Source organism: Staurois parvus, unplaced genomic scaffold, assembly GCF_062004578.1.
Source record: "Staurois parvus isolate SC_StPar_1 unplaced genomic scaffold, SC_StPar_1.0 ptg000604l, whole genome shotgun sequence".
Classification (NCBI taxonomy): domain Eukaryota; kingdom Metazoa; phylum Chordata; class Amphibia; order Anura; family Ranidae; genus Staurois; species Staurois parvus.
In genome coordinates, this window is record NW_028318400.1 from 2,254,742 (window position 1) to 2,274,953 (window position 20,212).

The 20,212-nt window shown below is 41.2% G+C and overlaps 1 protein-coding gene across 1 annotated transcript; it reads left to right on the forward strand.

Annotated features, from left to right (window-relative positions):
* The first annotated feature begins 613 nt into the window (after positions 1 to 613).
* Positions 614 to 17,344, forward strand: LOC149449781 (intelectin-1-like). Its single transcript, XM_089692741.1, has 7 exons — positions 614 to 677; positions 2,788 to 2,955; positions 3,897 to 4,144; positions 6,029 to 6,187; positions 10,569 to 10,689; positions 10,781 to 10,884; positions 17,125 to 17,344. Exons 1-7 carry the CDS (start codon positions 614 to 616, stop codon positions 17,275 to 17,277), a joined length of 1,017 nt encoding a protein of 338 aa, XP_089548867.1. The 3' UTR covers positions 17,278 to 17,344.
* The last annotated feature ends 2,868 nt before the right edge of the window (positions 17,345 to 20,212 follow it).

Consider the following 20,212-nt stretch of genomic DNA (forward strand, 5'->3'; position numbering starts at 1 on the left):
GACAAACTCCATAAAAATCTCATTCTTCCTTGTTCTTAAACTTCTACTATATATGCACGTGAAAAGAATGAGTTTTAGTTGCAGCTAGGCCAACAGAAACCAAACAAAGCCTTCAATACAACCCCTTGTTTAATATATCAATTTATTATGCTAGATAATTCTTTATCACTTCCAGAAAACAAATATTTACATTTCCATGGAAGTCTGTGGATGCAAGGTTGGTTTAAAACTATAAAAAGGCGACATCAGGCTGATTGGATCACAGTCTAACCAGTCCAATTTAAATGATTGGATCAAGTTATTAATCTGAGGAAGGAGAGTTGGTTTGAAATTATAAGGGCTGAACAGATCATAGAGAGACTAGTCTTATATTGGAAGTACCTCTGAGGCGTAGCTGGTAACAGGACTATTTCTGCCTATCATTTTTTTTACCAGAACCCCCTGATTATTAGTTTTTTAACACTTTTATTGCAATCTCAACATTAATTCCATGTTATATTTATAATGTACCATGAATTGTTCTGTTGGTCTCATTATGTATTTGAAATATAATTATTTTACCATAGCTGCATAGCCTAGGTTTATGAGATTTGTCTACTTTACTCAGGTGAAGATGTTGGTGTACAGTCTTCTACTCCTCTCCTTGGCTCTTGGTGGAGCTTTTGCTAACAAATGTGGTGAGTATATTTCTTGTGTCGAAAGAGCTATGATCTATAACAGAGGTGCTCAGCTATTTTTATTCTGATACTCTGCTACTGTGCTTGGAATATCATATATAGCATGGTATGGAGACTCCTGTTGCACGTTTGAGTGCAAGGTTCTAATATTATGCCAATCTAAGGATACCAAAAAATACTATTTGACCCAATCCCAAATGCTAACAACAAGTTCCAACAAGAATCTGTGCACATTTGTGCTAAAAACTGCCAACATAGACACATAATGAGTTATATGCTAAAACTTGAGCTTGAAAAATCTGGTGCAGCTTTCTATAGAAACCAATCAGCTTCCAGGTTTTATTGCCAAACCTTAATTGAACAAGCTGAAGTTAGCTGATTGGCTACCATGCACAGCTGCACCAGTTTTAGTAAATGTCCCCCATATTTTGCAAGTCATCCATCCAAACTTGTGAGCTTTGTATGCTAGAATTGTTGTACTTGGACCTTTGTTGAGATTGGTGAAGAAATACTTTCCATGCTAAAAACACCTGTAACAGTGATATTTTAAGCCACATTGGCATTTGTTTTGGATCTTTGACTTGATTTATAACAGGTAAACCTTAGTTTCAGCTATGACCAGCATATGTCATCCTGATTAGAAAAAAAATAAAAAAGGCTGGCAGACTATACAGTATATATGGATGCAAACATTTATCCAGAAGTAAAAAAATTAGAGCTCTAAAGTATATATTTATATTCTGACAATTACAACCCAAGGTTTTCCATTAAGTTTAAATGTGTGCTTGTTAATTATTTTTATGATTCCATAATGATCTTTTTTTTTCTTTATATTTGTTGTGATAATTCAGTGTTTTTGTATTTACTGTGATGATTCTGTAATCTAATTAACAACATTATGGCAACAAATATACTTTTATGCCTAGTACACACGATGAGAAAATTAGACTAAAAAATACTGCTTTTGGAGTGATCGTTTGATCATCTGATCATTAGTACACAGATTTCGAGAGCTGATCACGACAGTCCATGTGAAATTATTTGAAGAACCAAGCACAACATTTTTGTCATAAGATAACAGAACAAATGATTTTCGCTAAATCAATACAGTATTCGTCTGTAAAAAATCGTGTGACCAAGACCGAGCATGCTCAGAAACAAAAGAATACAATACCTTACATCATCGCGGGATGTTGTATTCTGTCTTAGGAGAATTTTCATAAGTTTAGTAGCCGATTCATTTTCAGTATGAGATTAGCATGCAAAATAAATGGACGATCATTCGTCCGATGTTCTCATTGTATGTGGGAGGCTTAAAGTGTTACTAAACCCAGGACTCTGCATTCACTATATCCAGTCTCCCATAGTACACACAACATGGAAATGCAATTGTTTTAGTAAATATAAACTGCTAAATACCTTTTCTCATCAGCAGTATATAGCAGTTTTGTGACTTCTGTCAGTGTCCAGCTGAGCAGTGGGTAATCTTGTAGGAGGGGTTTTCATTCTGCTCTGACTGTCCCGACCCTCTGTCTGGATGGTGCTGATTGGCTTTGTGCTGATCACAAGCACCCTCCCAAAGAAAAAAAAAATCTTTCTAGCAATACACACTAAACCGAACATGTGCAGAGTGACTCCTAGAGCTCTGTAATATCAGCAGATAGATTGGGGACAGTAGAAGGGAAGGATCAGAGAAGACAGGATCAAATGGCCTTTTTACACAATGTGGAGGATTAACCCCTTGGGTTCCACAGTGAGTATAACAAGCAAGCTTTACTGCATATATAGACTGATTTCACTGTTGTGGGTTTAGTAACACTTTAAGTGTGATGTAGACCTTTGTACTTGTGCAGCTTGAATGTCTCTCTACTTCACAATACTGCACTATTTAGTGTATGTTACTATGGATTACATTGACAGAGCTGCAAAAAAAGATGAGTTTACCATCATGTCAAAAGCCATCTGGAATAGAACTAACATGATAGATTCATTTGTACATAAATGCATGTTGAAAGTAATCAAAAAGTATCTGTCAAGAAATAATGAGTTATTTGCAGACAATATACTGTATATACTTGTTTCTCTGATTGTCCACATGTCTTTATTTTAGAACATGCTTCCCTTTCTGAGACGAAGAAGGCTATCCTTAACCTGTTGTTATGCTGGGATGATGACACTGCAAATAGCATCGTACCAGATTCTAGATACCCCACTGGAGGTGCTGAATATCGATACAGGAGCTGTAAAGCAATCAAGAATTCAGACCGATATGCTAAAGGTGAGATACACATTTATATATCATGGTACATACACAATCCGAGTCAATGTATTGTCAAACAGGTCATCAATTATCTAACATAACAAGTTTTATTTGTAATGAAAATATTATATACTTTGCAAAATAATTGATCTTCACTTTGCAAATAACAGTCAGATTTGTAAAATGATCAAAAGGACAACTAAATAGCTTACATTTTAGCAACAAATTGTAATATATACAATATTGTAGGTTTGCAATAATCCCTTCACTGTAAAAATCAATTTGTGTCTTTTGAACATTTGGAAAGTTCCCATGTTGTCCATACAAATGAGATGTTTGCTTTTCTTTTTAAACTGCCAGTAGTAATAGTTTTCTGTTGGTGTGCATTGCTTCTTCAGCAATAATGGAATAGGGTAAAGTAGGACATTTTGAAAGGATGAGTTTTAATGGGCTGGCTAAATATTTTAAAGGGGTAACAAGTCTAACGGTTCAGGGAAGAGAAATCCAGGGAACGTGGGCTTGTCTGAGAGACAGAGATGGAGAGAAAATGTTTAAATATTTTTAGGGGTACCAGAAATGTAGATGAGGTCATTGTGAAGTGTTTTGTAGACTACCTGAACTTTACTTGAAGGTCAGATGGAGAACAGCAGAGAAAACAATTGGCAGAAATGGGGTACCAAATGAGGAATGGTTGAAAGTATAATAGAGTCTTGCAACTGCATTCATGATAGACTATAACGATAACGTATAAAGAAAAAAAAACAGTAGGTTGCATCAGTTAGATGGAGCACTTTTAATTTAAGGGCAAAGACAGAGAAATCATATAATTTAGGTGTCTGTAAAATTGATGCTATTTACTATTATGGTAAAAGATTGCATTACATACATAACGTATCTTCTAAGCTTGTGTTATTGTTTTCATACTGTGCATGAATTCTTGTTGTTATACTCTACTGCAGATGGAATTTACACACTGACCACTGAAGATGGAGTGGTCTACCAGACCTTCTGTGATATGACAACCAATGGTGGAGGTTGGACACTGGTGGCCAGTGTACACGAGAACAACATGAATGGGAAATGCACTGCAGGCGATCGCTGGTCCAGCCAGCAGGGAAACAACCCCAATAATCCAGCAGGAGAAGGAAACTGGGCAAATTATGCCACATTTGGGCTACCAGATGGTGCAACCAGTGATGATTATAAGGTATTATAACGCATTTTATAGAGATCATAGAACTAATATAATTATTAAATGTATACCATATGAGATAAGTGAGAGGCATTTTTGTAAATTCTTGCTTCTTTCTGATTGAAGGTGTAGCATACTTTTAGATGGGTGCTAGGATGTAGATAGTTGAGTATAGTATAACATGATCTTCTGCTAAACAGGAGATAGGCAAATTTAGCAGCTCTCTCTTTGCTTAACAGAAGAGTTACGATTGTTTAGCTAGTTTATCCTGTGTGACTCACAGTGCTGCTGCATCTGGGTAACCAAGAAAGGTTCTGGGTGGATAGTATGAACCAGGCAGATGAGCAATATGAATATGGATGCAGCTCCAGCCAATTACAGGGAGTGGTGCCTCTGAGCATGCTGAATGCTAGTATTTATATTCAGTGAGCACATGGGATCTGGGTTCTTCTTCCTCTTCCTCTTCCTCTGAGAAGGGAGTTCTAGCCAGGGAGGCTGATGATCGGTGCCCAGTAGCGCCACCCACCAGTTCCGCCCACCTGTGCCCAGCAGTGCCACCCACTAACTCCGCCCACCTGTGCCCAGCAGTGCCACCTACCTGTGCCCAGAACTGCCACCTACCTGTGCCCAGCAGTGACACCCACCTGTGCCCACCAGTGCCACTCACCTGTGCCCACCAGTGCCACCCACCAGTGCCCATCAATGCAGCCCAGCAGTGCTGCCACCAGTCAGTGCCCAGCGGTTGTGCCAGTCAGTGCCCAGCAGTTGTACCAGTCAGTGCCCAGCAGTGATGCCAGTCAGTGCCACCTATCAGTGCCACCTGTCTATCAGTACCCATCATCAACTGCCTATCAGTGCCACCTATCTGTGCCACCTCATTAGTGCTACCTATCAGTGCCTCCTATCAGTGCCCTTCAGTGCTGCCTATCAGTGCCCATCAGTGCCAGCTATCAGTGCTGCCTCATCAACGCACATCAGTGAAGGAGAAAAATTACCTGCTTGAAAAATTTTATAATAGAAACAAAGAAACTTTTTTTTCAAATTTTTTGCACACTTTTTGTTTATAGCGCAAAAAGTAAAGTGCCCAGCGGTGATTAAATACCACCAAAAGAAAGCTCTATTTGTGAGAAAAAAATGATAAAAATGTCATATGGGTATAATCTTGCATGACCGCGTAATTGTCAATCAAAGTACGACAGTGCTGAAAGCTGAAAATTGGCCTGGTAAAGAAGGGGGTATAAGTGCCCAGTAGGCAAGTGGTTAACCCCCTCTAGACCTACATTGTCAGCTGCTGGGTGTAAGCTAGAGGGGACACTGGCTGGTGTCTACAAGAGCAACTGTTACAGAAGGACTTTCTTTGTATGGTCTGCTACACAGTTCTACTAAGGAAACCCACAGTTCCACTGTCCTCAAGTGTTTATAGTTCAATTCGACATTTTCCACTATATCCTTTCCCTATCCCAGTTCTAAAACAAAATGAAAACAACCAAAAACTACAACCCCTAGACAGATCATTGGAGTAATCAGCAAAAGTTGTGTGCATCTGGCTATAAGAAATAGATTTATGGGAAACCCTGAGCAAAATACTAGCAGCTCCTACAGGGGTAGCGCTACAAAGGCCTATGTATATTGTTACTATGTTTGCAGCAGATTCTAAAATGTTCTCCTATGATCTGAAGACATTGTAAACCTACCCATTTATGTGGAGATTCCCAACCATAAATTATAAAATATAAAACAAAATTGTCATGACTGCACTCTGGCTTTTATAGATCAGATAGCTTTGAAAATCAATTTTAATCAACTTTGGGGGAAGTTCTCATAGTTCGTTCTCTTAACTGATATTTGATAATGTCTGAAAAAAGATATACATTTATTTAAAAAAAATGTGTGTTTTAGAATCCAGGATATTATGATATTACTGCCAAAGATCTGGGTCTATGGCATGTTCCCAATAACACACCCTTGTCTCGGTGGAGGAATTCATCTCTTTTGAGATATCGGACAGAAAACAGTTTCTTTAACCAAGAGGGCGGTAACCTTTTTCGGCTTTACAAGGTAAATTTTTTATTGAAGTTCCACTGTCCTCATTGCTTGTTTTTTTTTATGTGGTGTAGCTGGCATTTTGACTTGAGTTGCAAAGTTCTTTGAACAATAGGAGCACCACAAACCAAAAACACTATTTATTCACTTTTAATATTCAAAGCAAACTCACCCATCCATGCCTCCATGCTTTATTTTGATAATAAATCACTCTTGCTTAAGGGCAGATGATTCGTGTAGCATTTACTTAATGGAATCCAACTGCCCTTAGCTCAGGCATGCAGGCAGGAGGGTGTGCATAGCTGAGAAAACCCCTCCTTCTCTCCTAAAGACTCCTGTGATGTATGACATCAATTGCCTAGGCCTGGAACCAAGAAATAACTGAAGAAATGTAAAAACATATGATATTCTATCTATTTACTAATGCTAGCGCATAAGGATTAAAAATAGTCAGTGTTGATTGAGAGAGTGAAGTTCCACTTTAATTAATGGGTGAATGATATACAACAAAGTAAAAAAAAATCATACAGATTAATCAATAAAAAATGCAGCGCATAATATATACAACTATATGAATATATCAACACAGTGATACTCCTATATCAAACTAATAAACCTTAAATCTACTGAATGTGCACTAATAAACAGTGATGGTGAAATATAGACAATGCTCAACAGTGCTTGAGAATGTTTAATGATCAAACATACTCCATGGTCATATAGTGCAAAATGGATATATATAAAAACACATGTATTCTGTAATATCCGCAGTGCTTGTGATACTATATACAACATAAATCGTGATAAACTGTTCCATGTATTCCACGATGGCTTTGTGTGAACAGGTGTAATCACACCGCTATATTCAAGTGTACAGTGCTTCTGTATCACCCCTTTGTGCTCCTCCACCTCCAACACACTTATGCGCTCACCTTAGTGTTTGACCCATAATGACAGGTAAAACTACACTTTTCCCTTTTAACCCAGGCAGGTATATATGGTACAATAACTTCCCACTTTTTGCCAACACTTTGTATGAATCCAATCCACTCCACAATCTATACAGTGATCTCCAGATAGTTTAGTTGCAGGACATAGACTTCCGGTTTGTCCCCTCAAAATAACTCAATACACAGCTTTTAAAGTCTAAACTGCTGGTGACAAAAATGAGTACACCCCTAAGTGAAAATGTCCAAATTGGGCCCAAAGTGTCAATATTTTGTGTGGCCACCATAATTTTCTAGCACTGCCTTAACCCTCTTGGGTATGGAGTTCACCAGAGCTTCAGAGGTCGCCACTGGAGTCCTCTTTTACTCCTCCATGACGACATCACAGAGCTGGTGGATGTTAGATACCCTGCGCTCCTCCACCTTCCATTTAAGGATGCCCTACAGAAGCTCAATAGGGTTTAGGTCTGGAGACATGCTTGGCCAGTCCATCACCTTTACCCTCAGCTTCTTTAGCAAGGCAGTGGTTGTTTTGGAGGTGTGTTTGGGGTCATTATGTTGGAATACTGCCCTGCGGTCAAGTCTCCGAAGGGAGGGGATCATACTCTGCTTCAGTATGTCACAGTACATGTTGGCATTCATGGTTCCCTCAATGAACTGTAGCTCCCCAGTGCTGGCAGCACTTATGCAGCCCCAGACCATGACACTCCCACCCCCATGCTTGACTGTAGGCAAGACACACTTGTCTTTGTACTCTACACCTGGTAGCCGCCAAACACGCTTGACACCATCTGAACCAAATCAGTTTATCTTGGTCTCATCAGACCACAGGACATGGTTCCAGTAGTCCATGTCCTTAGTTTGCTTGTCTTCAGCAAACTGTTTGCAGGCTTTCTTGTGCATCATCGTTAGAAGAAGCTTCCTTCTGGGACGACAGCCATGCAGACCAATTTGATGCAGTGTGCAGCGTATGGTCTGAGCACTGACAGACTGACTCCCCACCCTTTCAACCTCTGCAGCAATACTGGCAGCACTCATATGTCTATATCCCAAAGACAACCTCTGGATATGACGCTGAGCACGTGCACTCAACTCCTTTGGTCGACCATGGCGAGGCCTGTTCTGAGTGGAACATGTCCTGTTAAACCGCTGTATGGTCTTGGCCACCGTGCTGCAGCTCAGTTTCAGGGTCTTGGCAATCTTCTTATAACATAGGCCATCTTTATGTAGAACAACAATTCTTTTTGTCAGATTCTCAGAGAGTTCTTTGCCATGAGGTGCCATGTTGAACTTCCAGTGACCAGTATGAGAGAGTGAGAGCGATAACACCAAATTTAACACACCTGCTCCCCATTCACACCTGAGACCTTGAAACACTAACGAGTCACATGACATCGGGGAGGGAAAATGGCTAATTGGGCCCAGTGGCGTACTCACGTTTGTTGCCAGTGGTTTAGACATTAATGGCTGTGTGTTGAGTTATTTTGAGGGGACAGCAAATTTACACTTTTATACAAGCTGTACACTCACTACTTTACATTGTAGCAAAGTGTCATATCTTTTCATGTGACAACACTGAGGAAATAATAAAATATTTACAAAAATGTGAGGGGTGTACTCACTTCTGTGAGATACTGAATATCCATTTTGGAATATATGACCATGGAGTATGTTTGATCATTAAGCGTTCATAAGGACTGTGGAGCATTGTTTATATGTCACCATCACTGTTTATTAGTACACATTCAGTAGATTTAAGGTTTATTATTTGATATAAGAGTATCACTGTGTTGATATATTCATATAGTTGTATATATTATGCATTTTTTATTGATTATTTTGATATATGTGGGAACACATCACATGCTAGCTGCATAATTATAATTAGGTACCTATTGCGCTGAACTTTTTTAATATAATATCATACAGATGACAGAATAAAATGAGAGGAAGTCACCAGTAGAACATTTATTCCAAACTGTTGTCAATTTGCTTTGTGCACCATGGACAGTGAGATGCAAAGTTCTTTGAACAATTTGAACACTTTCAATTCCCTTTAAATTTAAATTTATGGGTAAATGAAATACACTATGGCATGGAGCAAAACTCCAACCCACTCACTGCCCACATTGCCAGTCAGAATTTATTCTGTTCTAATCTGGTTCAGTAAAGTGACATTTTACTGAGGGTTCCGACATTTTGCTGCTTCTATTGTTTATTGAATAAAGCTTTATGCATAGTACAGTATTGTATAGCAACCAATCAGATTTTAGTCTGCAACAGCCAGATTAGTTATACATGATACTTATATTATATGAAGTGTCTGCATAATCATCATTGCACTTTTCTCAGTCTTAATAAATAAGACCAATGTGCCTATGGCTGTATAATTTCAATTTTCTTTGTGTATTTTGTGTTACGTGTATTCAAGGAATAGCCAACGTTAAGTAAACAACTGCAAATCACATAGATGACAGAATAAAATGAGAGGAAATCACCAATAGAACATTTATACTAAACTGCGTTGTCAATTTGCTTTGTGCACCATGGATAGTGTGGTGTTATTACTGCAAGAGCCTTAGGGCCAGTTCACACTACATACAAAATGCACAAAAAGTAGGTTATATGGTTGTCAATGTCATAGTTCACATCAGTGCTTGCAGTTCCAGTGTGTTCTGGTTGCAGATAAAAAAAAAGTAGAACATGCTGCATTTTTTCTGCACATAACTGTACTGGAACGTGGAAAAACGCAACAAAAAAGCACCGGAATGCACTGGAACACACCAAAATACACTGGAATGCACATGTCTCTGTTTTAATTGAAGAAAAAGAGAGGGGGAAAAAAGAACTGGAATTCATAAAGAACACACTGGAATGCATCAAAAACGCACCGACACGCATCAAAAATGTGCATGTGGAAACGCATCCGGAACACATCTGGACTGCATTTCTATAGTGTGAACCGGCCCTTAACATATAGCTAAAGGCAAAACCTTTTTTTCTTTAGTTTTGTATAGATTAGAACACCTGTCAGTTTTTATTACTGTCTGTTCCCCTGTTAGGGAGGTTCACCCTCTCTTTTTGTCCTGTTTACCATTATCATCGAAAATGAAAGTAAAAGAAACCACAAATTTTGGGTTGTCCCCAAAAAGGCAATATAGGGGAAATCTTCTAATGGGGACACTAGTTCTGGTGAACTGGGGGTCCCCAATGAATTCCCTTAATTTGCAGAGATTCTCTCACTTCCCCTTTTGGCTATGGGACAGGAAGTGAAGATTAATTTCCCCGAATGGGACACAGATGCCAAAAAATAAATTAGCAGGGGTTATAACCCTCCCTTGCTCTATCCAAAATGAAAAAAAAAAGTTTTGACTATAATTCTACTTTAAGTACTTTATATAGTAAGTACATATCAATAATCTGAACCAATGCTTTTACCCTGCTGATAGAAATACCCTTTGGTGTACAATACTGGAGCCTGTTTGGCACACAATGGACCTGCTGTTCCTGTTGTTTATGACTTTGGAAGTGCCACGAAGACAGCAGCTTACTACTCACCACTTGGAGGAAGTAAGATCATGATGAATATCCAATAATCCTTGTCTATGTGAATTCTGTAAAATGGTGATCACAATGTTAATGCAACGTTCTTTCTCTACAGGAGAGTTCGCTGCTGGCTATGTCCAGTTCCGAGCTATTAACAACGAAAGAGCTCCCCTGGCTCTGTGCCCTGGTGTAAAAGTGACAGGCTGCAATGTAGAGCATGTAAGTATTAGTACTTCTTTAATACTGACACAGTTAGGTTGATTTACTAAAGTCAAATAGGTTGTTTTGCTTTGAAAGCAAATTTTCCCTTAACTTAGTGAATGAGGTGAAGCTCTGCTGAATTCCATCATTCAGTCATGCACATGCAAAAATACAGTTTTTTTTCTTGCACTTACATAGTTACATAATTAGTCTGGCTGAAAAAAGACAAAAGTCCATCCAGATCAACCATTAAAAAAAAAAAGTTATTATCCTACACCCACAGGTGATCCAGAGGAAGGCAATAAAACCCAGCAAAGCATGATCCAATTTGCTCCTGCAGGGAAAACAAAATCCTTCCTGATCCCCCGAGAGGCAATCGGATATTCCCTGGATCAACTTTACCTATAAATGTTAGTATCCAGTTCTATTCTGTGTATCTAAGAAAGAATCCAGGCCTTTTTTGAAGCAATCCACTGAGTTGGCCAGAACCAACTCTTGAGGGAGTATATTCCAAATTTTCACATCCCTCACTGTGAAGAAACCTTTCTGTATTTGGAGATTAAATTTCTTTTCCTCCAGACATAAAGAGTGCCCCCTTGTCCTCTGTGATGGCCTCAGGGTGAATAGTTCTACACCGAGTTCACTATATGAACCACTGATGTATTTATACATGTTGATCATATCCCCCCTTAATCTCCTCTTCTCAAGAGAGAATACATTCAGTTCCTCTAATCTTTCCTCATAGCTGAGCTCCTCCATGCCTCTTATCAGTTTGGTTGCCCTTCTCTGTACTTTCTCCAGTTCCCCAATGTTCTTTTTGTGAATTGGTGCCCAAAACTCAACTGCATATTCCAGATGAGGTCTTACTAATGATTTGTACCGGGGTAATATGATATCTCTCTCTCTGGAGTCTATACCTCTTTTAATACAAGACAGGATTTTACTCGCTTTAGAAGCCGCAGCTTGTCATTGCATGCCATTATTAAGCTTGTGATCTACCAGAACTCCCAGATCCTTCTCCACCATTGATTCCCCTAGTTGTACCCCCCCCTAGTATGTATGATGCATGCATATTCTTAGCCCCCAAGTGCAGAACCTTACATTTATCAACATTAAACCTCATTTACCAGATAGTTGTCCAATTAAACAATGCATTGAGGTTGGCTTGTAAGTTGGAGACATCCTGTAAGGATGTTATTCCACTGCACAGCTTGGTGTCATCTGCAAAGACTGAAATGGGATTTTTAATCCCAGACCCTATATCGTTTATAAATATAATAAAAAGTAAGGGTCCCGACACTGAACCTTGGGGTACACCACTGATGACCCCAGACCATTCAGAGTATGAATCATTAACCACTACTCTCTGAATACGATCTTTTAGCCAGTTTTCTATCCATTTACATACAGATTTTTCCAAGCCTGTAGACTTTACCTTACACATTAGCCGTGTGCGGGGAACTGTGTCTAACACTTTTGCAAAATCCAAGTTTACCACATCCATTGCCACCCCTCTGTCCAAGGTTTTGCTCACCTCCTCATAAAAAGAAATCAGATTTGTTTGACAACTTCTGTCTTTCATGAATCCATGCTGTCTGTTGCTTAAAATATATTTTTTCCAGCAAGAACTCATCTATGTGGTCTTTTATTAAACTCTCCAGTATCATCCCAACTATATAAGTTAAACTAACAAGTCTATAATAACTTGGTAAAGATTTTGACCCCTTTTTAAATATTGTCACCACATTGGCCTTACACCAATCCAGTGGTACTATGCCAGTCACTTTCCTTAGCATTTTTTGCAAAGTGACTTTCCACCACATTTTATGGGAAAATTCACTTACAAGGTGGAACTTGGATAGGGATGGGAAATTTAGTAGGCTATTCCAGAAATAGAACTAGTTACGGCTGAGGACAAAACTTCCTTAAGTAGCAGCCTTGAGCAAAGTCCCAGTGCTTGGAAGGGGTTAAACGGACAGTGCTCTTCCTGAAGAGCCAGGGTTCCCTTGTTTCAGATTCATGCTGACTATAAAGCACCAGAGGGGTAGCAAAGCACACAGAGTCCCCAAGATCCCTCAGTGTCTGTTCTCACAAGGCCTAAGAACAGAATGGTAGCCTCCTTCCAAGCAGCACCCTCTAGTGATACCAGACAGATCTTTGACAGACAGCTCCCCTCAGTCTGCTTACTGAAGAACCAGAGTCACTCTCTCTCTTACTTCAGGCCTCCAGGTAGCCCAGCTGAGGCTGCATGGCAGTAGGTGCCTGGGGAGGCAACGTGCCTTCGCCCCAGGCTGGTGCAATCCTATCCAGGAAATACCCAGGGCTAAGCATGCCCAAATAATAAGTACCATCTTCCAGCATCCTTCAGGGCAGCACTCCCTGTGATTGGATGGAGTGGCGTTAATATTCGTACTGTGTTTTGCATGAGTTCCACCTATACATCTAGAACCTTCCTAGGTAACTTGGATACAGAGGAAGCCAGGGGCAGAACTAGCAGTACATGAACACACAGAGCAAGCATTACTAATAATTGCAGCTCTCTGTGAAGCAGAAAGCATAGTTAGATTTTCCTAACAGGAACCAACTATAATCTACTTATCCTAGTACTTATCTAGGAGGGTGCTACACATACCTTATTTATGGGGGCTATTAATCACTGGACCGTCTATGCTTTTGGATGAGGCACAGGTGTCCCTATCGGAGATTGTCTGCTCACTGTGCAATGACTCAGCATCCACCACCATCTGTCACTTTAACCCCTGTGAGTGCATTTATTAAGGTTTTTAGTACATTTTCTGGATTTGACTTACTACATTCTGCAGGCTTTGCGCTGTCTTTTCTCTACTATGTACAGCAGCAGGGTCTTTGATAGGGTAATACATTCAGTTCTCCTGTACCAGACCTGGGTCCCATCAGCTCAACAGGGGACCCCGGGAAGCCTTGCTGTTCATCTATAGTGCAAGCAGTTTGTAATATATGACCAGGCTCCCAGGCTTGCTAGGACATGCATTACATTTTCCCTGGGCCCCATCAGTTCAGAGGAGTGGTGCAGAAGGTGGGAGCAGAGAGGAGACTTTTTTTCATATCAGCAAGCTGGCAGATAAAGCCAGAGCCTAGGTTCCTGATACTGATTTTTAAGTCCTGGTTGGCCACACCTGCTCACCGCCTCCCTCAGTAAGTGCTGAGGAGGGTGGAGAGCGCAACTTTAACAGGGTGGTGGGAGGTGACTAATCAGAGAGGTGGCCGAGGGTGCAACACAGGGATACCAGTGGATAGGCAAAGCGGCACAACTGCACAGCACTTGTTTTTGTAAGAAGGTATAGAGAGATACAGCAACTGTAGTACTGCAAGTGGCAAGTCAATGCAAAGAGCCATACGACTGACAGCTATATAGCATCTTCTGTATTGTGATCATCATCATTATCACACATGTTTGGGAGGGCAGTAAAAATATGCTACAAAGGCACTGGCACTGCAGTCTGTAGTATGGCAATGGTGGTAGTGGGTTGTACAAACACTCCCAACAGCTATAGCCACCAAGAATGTGTGTAAACCCTCCGCCACCAAAACCATACTACAGTGAGAGTGCTTTTACAACATAAGGGGGATTGGTTGGTAGGCAATAAAAATGAGACTCAGCAGCATGTTTTTACTGCGCCCCCCCCCCCACCAACACAAGTGTGAACAAAACCTAAAAGGAAGCCTCTCCCTGTTTGTAAATCTGACAAGCCAACAGTAGGCTGTCAGGTGTCATATTGCTTCCACACACCCCTATGAGTGCCAGTACTCCCCAACGCATGTACCCAAGCCATGTATTCTGGGTTCTGCATGACCATTGGCAGATCCAGAACTAGGATAGCGGGTGCCATCAGGCAGAGGGGAGGGAGATCAGTAAATGTCCATTCACTGATCTCCCCTTATTGCTAATGACTCACGTAAAGCGTCACTTCTGGGTCCTGATTTCACTTTCTCCAGTCATTATAAAAGTTTCCACTGAGAGTTTGGAGGATTTTTCTTTAAAGTGTTACTAAACCCACAACAGTAAAATCGGTCTGTATATGCAGTAAAGAATGCTTGTTATACTCACTGTGGAACCTAAGGGGTTCTTCCTCTGCATTGTGTAAAAAGGCTATTTGATCCTGTCTTCTCTGATCCTCCCCTTTTTCCAGTGCCCCCCTCTTATCGCCTGATAAGACAGACTGAACCGTAGGTATTTTGCACATGATCAGTTTGGTGTGTATTGCTAAAGAGGTTTTTTTTTTCCTTGGGAGAGTGCATGTGATCAGCACAGTGTCAATCAGCACTTTCCAGGCAGTGGTCAGGAGTTTTGCATCTTCCTAGAGCAGAAAGAAAACTCCTCCTACAAGCTTTAACTTGCTGGATACTGATAACAGTCACAAGACTGCTCTAACTGCTGATGAGAAAAGGTATTTAGCAGTTTATATTTAGTAAAATAATTGCACTTCCATGTTGTGTGTACTGTGGGAGACCAGATATAGTGAATGCAGGGTCCTGGGAGACCGGATAAAGTGAATGCAGGGTCCAGGGGAGACCAGGTATAGTATATGCGGGGTCCTGGGAGACCAGATATAGTGAATACAGGGTCCTGGGAGACCAGATATAGTGAATGTAGGGTACGGGGGAGACCAGATATAGTGATTGCAGGGTCCGGGGAGACCAGATATAGTGAATGCAGGGTCCGGGGGAGACCAGATATAGTGAATGCAGGGTCCGGGGGAGACCAGATATAGTGAATGCAGGGTCCGGGGGAGACCAGATATAGTGAATGCAGGGTCCGGGGGAGACCAGATATAGTGAATGCAGGGTCCGGGGAGACCAGATATAGTGATTGCAGGGTCCGGGGAGACCAGATATAGTGAATGCAGGGTCCGGGGGAGACCAGATATAGTGAATGCAGGGTCCGGGGGAGACCAGATATAGTGAATGCAGGGTCCGGGGGAGACCAGATATAGTGAATGCAGGGTCCGGGGGAGACCAGATATAGTGAATGCAGGGTCCGGGGAGACCAGATATAGTGAATGCAGGGTCCTGGGAGACCAGATATAGCGAATGCAGGGTCCCGGGAGACCAGATATAGTGAATGCAGGGTCCGGGGTTTAGTAACACTTTAAAGGATAAATTCACTTTTTTTAGCAATATTTAAATTTTCATAATAAATAGAATCCTTCTGTGATAATTTCTGGCCCAGCAACCCAATCTTCTTATCTCTCACTTACATCATCCACAGTCTGAAATTTCATGTTTCTGTTTTAAAGTTTTAAAAAGTTAAATTTTTAAAACATTCTTTCAGGTTACATCACTTCCTGTAGGTAAGCTCCCCTCATTCTCTGTGCTTTTGCATTACAGAAAAGGGTGTGATAGGGTGTGTATTACCATTCTGGACCACAGCGCCCTCATTACTATACCACCACCTATTTCTTCCCTTAAAGTGACCATACACATTACAATCTGATTGCGCAATCTCCTTTAGATTTCCCATCAGATATGCAGTGCAAGAGCATATCTGATTTGATACAAATTGAATTGATTGTCCAGGTGGGTCCTCCTATTCCATAGTTCTGGTAAATCTAAAGGAAATTTTACAATCAGATTGCATAGTGTATGGCCATCATTATACAGATACATAGGAGGAAGTGGATAGAGGCACTGTGTATAAAGGTGGCCATACACTATACAATCTGATTGTATAATCTGCTTTAAATTTACCAAAACAATATATTAGGAGGACACACCATCTATCCAATCACTCTGTATCTCCAATCACTCTGTATCCAATTAGACAGGCCCTTGCACTACATCATGGGTGTCAAACCCACAGGGCGCATGTGGCCCTAAAGAGTTTAGCAACCCAGGCCTGTCTGGAGGGACGCTGGGGAATCCAGGCAAATGCACGAGTGGAGAGATGCCAGGGATGCCATGCAAACATAATTGATAGGTGAAGGTTGTTTGCATCCTGTGTTCTATTGGTTTTTCTGTCCTAAATCTACATACCAGCAAGTGATGAATCTTTCTAAGAAATTCAGCAAGGGCTAAGGTAAGGCCTTGTTCTCAAAATCAAAGAAACCTTTTATTTTTTTGCAACAGGTACATTAATGGTATATTGGTACATAGGGGAGCTGGAATTTAGAAAATAAAAAGGTGAACTTAATCTGTAAATTCTTGTTCAGACTTATGCAAGGAGGCTTTAGTGATATTAGGTTGGTAATATTTTTTTTTTGACCTTTCACTCTTTCTTAGCACTGCATTGGAGGAGGGGGATACATCTCAGAGGGATCACCTCGCCAGTGTGGAGACTTTGCATCCTTGGACTGGGACGGCTATGGAACACGTAGGGGATGGAGTTCCACCAAGGAAATTACTGAGGCAGCTGTCCTACTGTTCTATCGTTAATCTGTAAACAGTTGTCCATATTCTTCCCTCTACAATTTTGGTTTGCTTCAATAAAATATAGAATACATTTGGGTGAAATCTGGTTTAATTATTGTTTAAATATGCAACCATGCTGTTTTTGAGCTGCTAAGTTTATTAAAATGTTATCCATCAAAATGACTTACCGTATGCTACTTTACAGTATAAATGTAGTACAGTGATATCCAATGAGCAATCTTAGAGTCTGTCTGGGGGTAAGAAGACCCCCTGTTTATGCAGCTTGGTTAATATGTAATTCAGACAATGGGGTGAACAAAGAGAAGGGAGAAGAGTTTGAGAGAAGAACTTGGAGTGAGCTGCAATTTTTAAATGTATTTATTGTGCTTATTTTCAGTAAGAATAGTCTTTACAGAGAATGGCTTAAGGGCCTTTTCACACCACAGTTTCAGTATTCCAGGTGCATTTCTGTATTTGCGTATTTGATGCATTGTTAATGCTTTTTTATGTGTTCTGGTGCATTTCCCCTCTTTTTTTCCCTTCATCTCAATCAAGGACATGTGCATTATGCTGCACTTTTTGTCATGTTCCAAAACTGTTCCATAAAGAAAAATGCAGCATGTTCTACTTTTGTTGACTGCAGTGGAATGCACTGCACTGGTGTGAACTAGGGCCATTGGAATATTATTTCCTTACAAAAATATGGCATTTTCCAGGATTTTCTAAAAAAGAGAATATAAAAAACAGGTTATTTTATGTAACGTCCCTTTAAGAATAGATAGGGTAGAATTTGCAGAGTGGCTAAGGTCCATTACTGTTGTTTGTTGGTAGAAATAATTTTTTAGAAATAGGTGGTGAAAGATACATATGTGTATGTAACACACTGCACTAATACTGATTGCAGGATGTTAATTAACCACAAGATGGCAGTGTTTTGCAGTTAGTTATTCAGACTAGTGTGGATTCACATATGATTGAAGCTCAGGTTTCACAGGTATTTGACACAATAGTTCAGCGGTTCAGGTCAGGTTTACATCAGGTTCAGGTCAGGATTTTATAGAAGTCAATAGTCTGTAATCCGCACCTGAACTGGACCGCACTGCTCAGACATCATACAGGACTCTTTTTCAATTCGCATTTAATCCGTACTGCCAGTGCACCAGACGTGTGTGAACAGGCACCATTGGAGTCAAACTGCATCCAATCCGCATGTATGTGAACCAGCATTAATGAAGCAAAGCCTTGTTGAACTTGTGAGCTGATAGCAGGATTTCTATACTCAGATAAAGAGTAAACAGGCTACATTTCCCAGAAGAGGGCTGAAGCCTATATATTCAAAAGCCCAGGAACTCTTCTGGAAGGAAGTGAATGCTCAAAGGCTGAGAACGTGTGTGGAGAAGGCAGTGCAGGACTCAGAGGACCAAGGCTGAATCAGGTCACATTGAGGAGAAGGAAAGAGGGACTGCAGACCGCTGGTACTGCTGACAAGTAGGACAGTCAATCCTGCAGGAAAGTGGATCATAGTTCTGCCATTGGGATCGCTTCTTCAGCAGATGGACTAAGAAAACACAAGGGCCCCCCAACAGAGAGACCACCATTTGCCCTGCAAAGTCTACAGACTGGGTGAGAGGGTTCCAAACCCAGATCATCACAGCGGTGTCTGGAGGGGTGGAGCCTGAACATGGCGGCACGAGAGAGAGTGTAGCTTAGCACTCTCCGTGAGCCTTCCCCCCCGCTTACCTCTTTATGAAGCCTTGTCAGAGGGACCAGCTGCACTGAATGCAGTGACTCACCTGCAGGAGAGAGTTGGAGAGAGCCGGCGGAGTCCCGGGGACGGTCGGAGCCGGCGGAGTATTGGGAGGGTGCTGTGTGAGAGACACCTCGGGGTCTTCCCTTCTACAGCGGCTGCTGAAGAGGAGTGGGGTTGCCTGGGAGACGACCGGTCGGCCTGGAACTGGGGGAGAGCCGGGAGAGAGACGCCTCGTGGCCTCAGCTGGTGTCTGGCGTCTTGCGGCGGCGGCTTCGGAGGAGGAACAGGGTTGCCAGGGAGACGTCAGTGAGTCAGCTGGGACACTGGAGAGTCGTTGACACTGACTCCGACACTGACTCCAACACGTGAGGAGCTCTGGGAGCCCCGAGAAAGAGAGGGAATGTCCGGCATCTCAGCAAGTGGGTGAAACGGCTGAGGGTAAAGGACATACTGTCCCCACAATAGAAATAACATTCATATAAATATATAAATATATCATCTCCTTGCCTCCTACATCCAACCTAACTCCACCCTAATTCCACATCATTCCCATATCATCTTCATATCAGTTCTAATTCTACAGCTCCACAAGTATATAATATCATGCTCATTCCTTTAAAACGGCTAAACATCCTAACCCCCACTCTACTCCTTTCTCTATTTAACTACTAACTTGCATATTAGCTCTAATCGAAGGGGGCCTGTAATGTAAAGGGAGGATAAGCTACATGAACTACGAGAGACCCCTAGGAATCCCTTCAAGAGGAGACAAGCGGATTTAAACACAGAGGAGGACTGTTTCTGAAGTGAAGTTCCAACGCGGTGGGTGAGTGAGGACTGTGGGTTTTTCCTGCAGGTCCTCTTTTACACTGCATAGACATTGGTTTTGTATATTAGACTTTTATATATTCTGAGTTCCTGCACTAGATTGTGAGGTGCCTGGAAAAAGGACTGTGACTTAAATACTCAACCAGAAAATAAAAGAAATAGGGGATTCCTAGGACAGGTCTGAAGATTGGAGGAGTAAAAGATCAGGAGTTTCAGGAAATATGAGTTAAAAATTCCCAAACTACAGCATGAAAGGTAAAAATATCAAAGGGAGTGGGTCTAAGAACACCCAAACGGGTACGATTAAGAAGTATGTGTCACAAGGAAATGTTACCCCAGAAAGAACCCAGGGAATAAGTGAAAAAAGTGAATCGGAAGTAA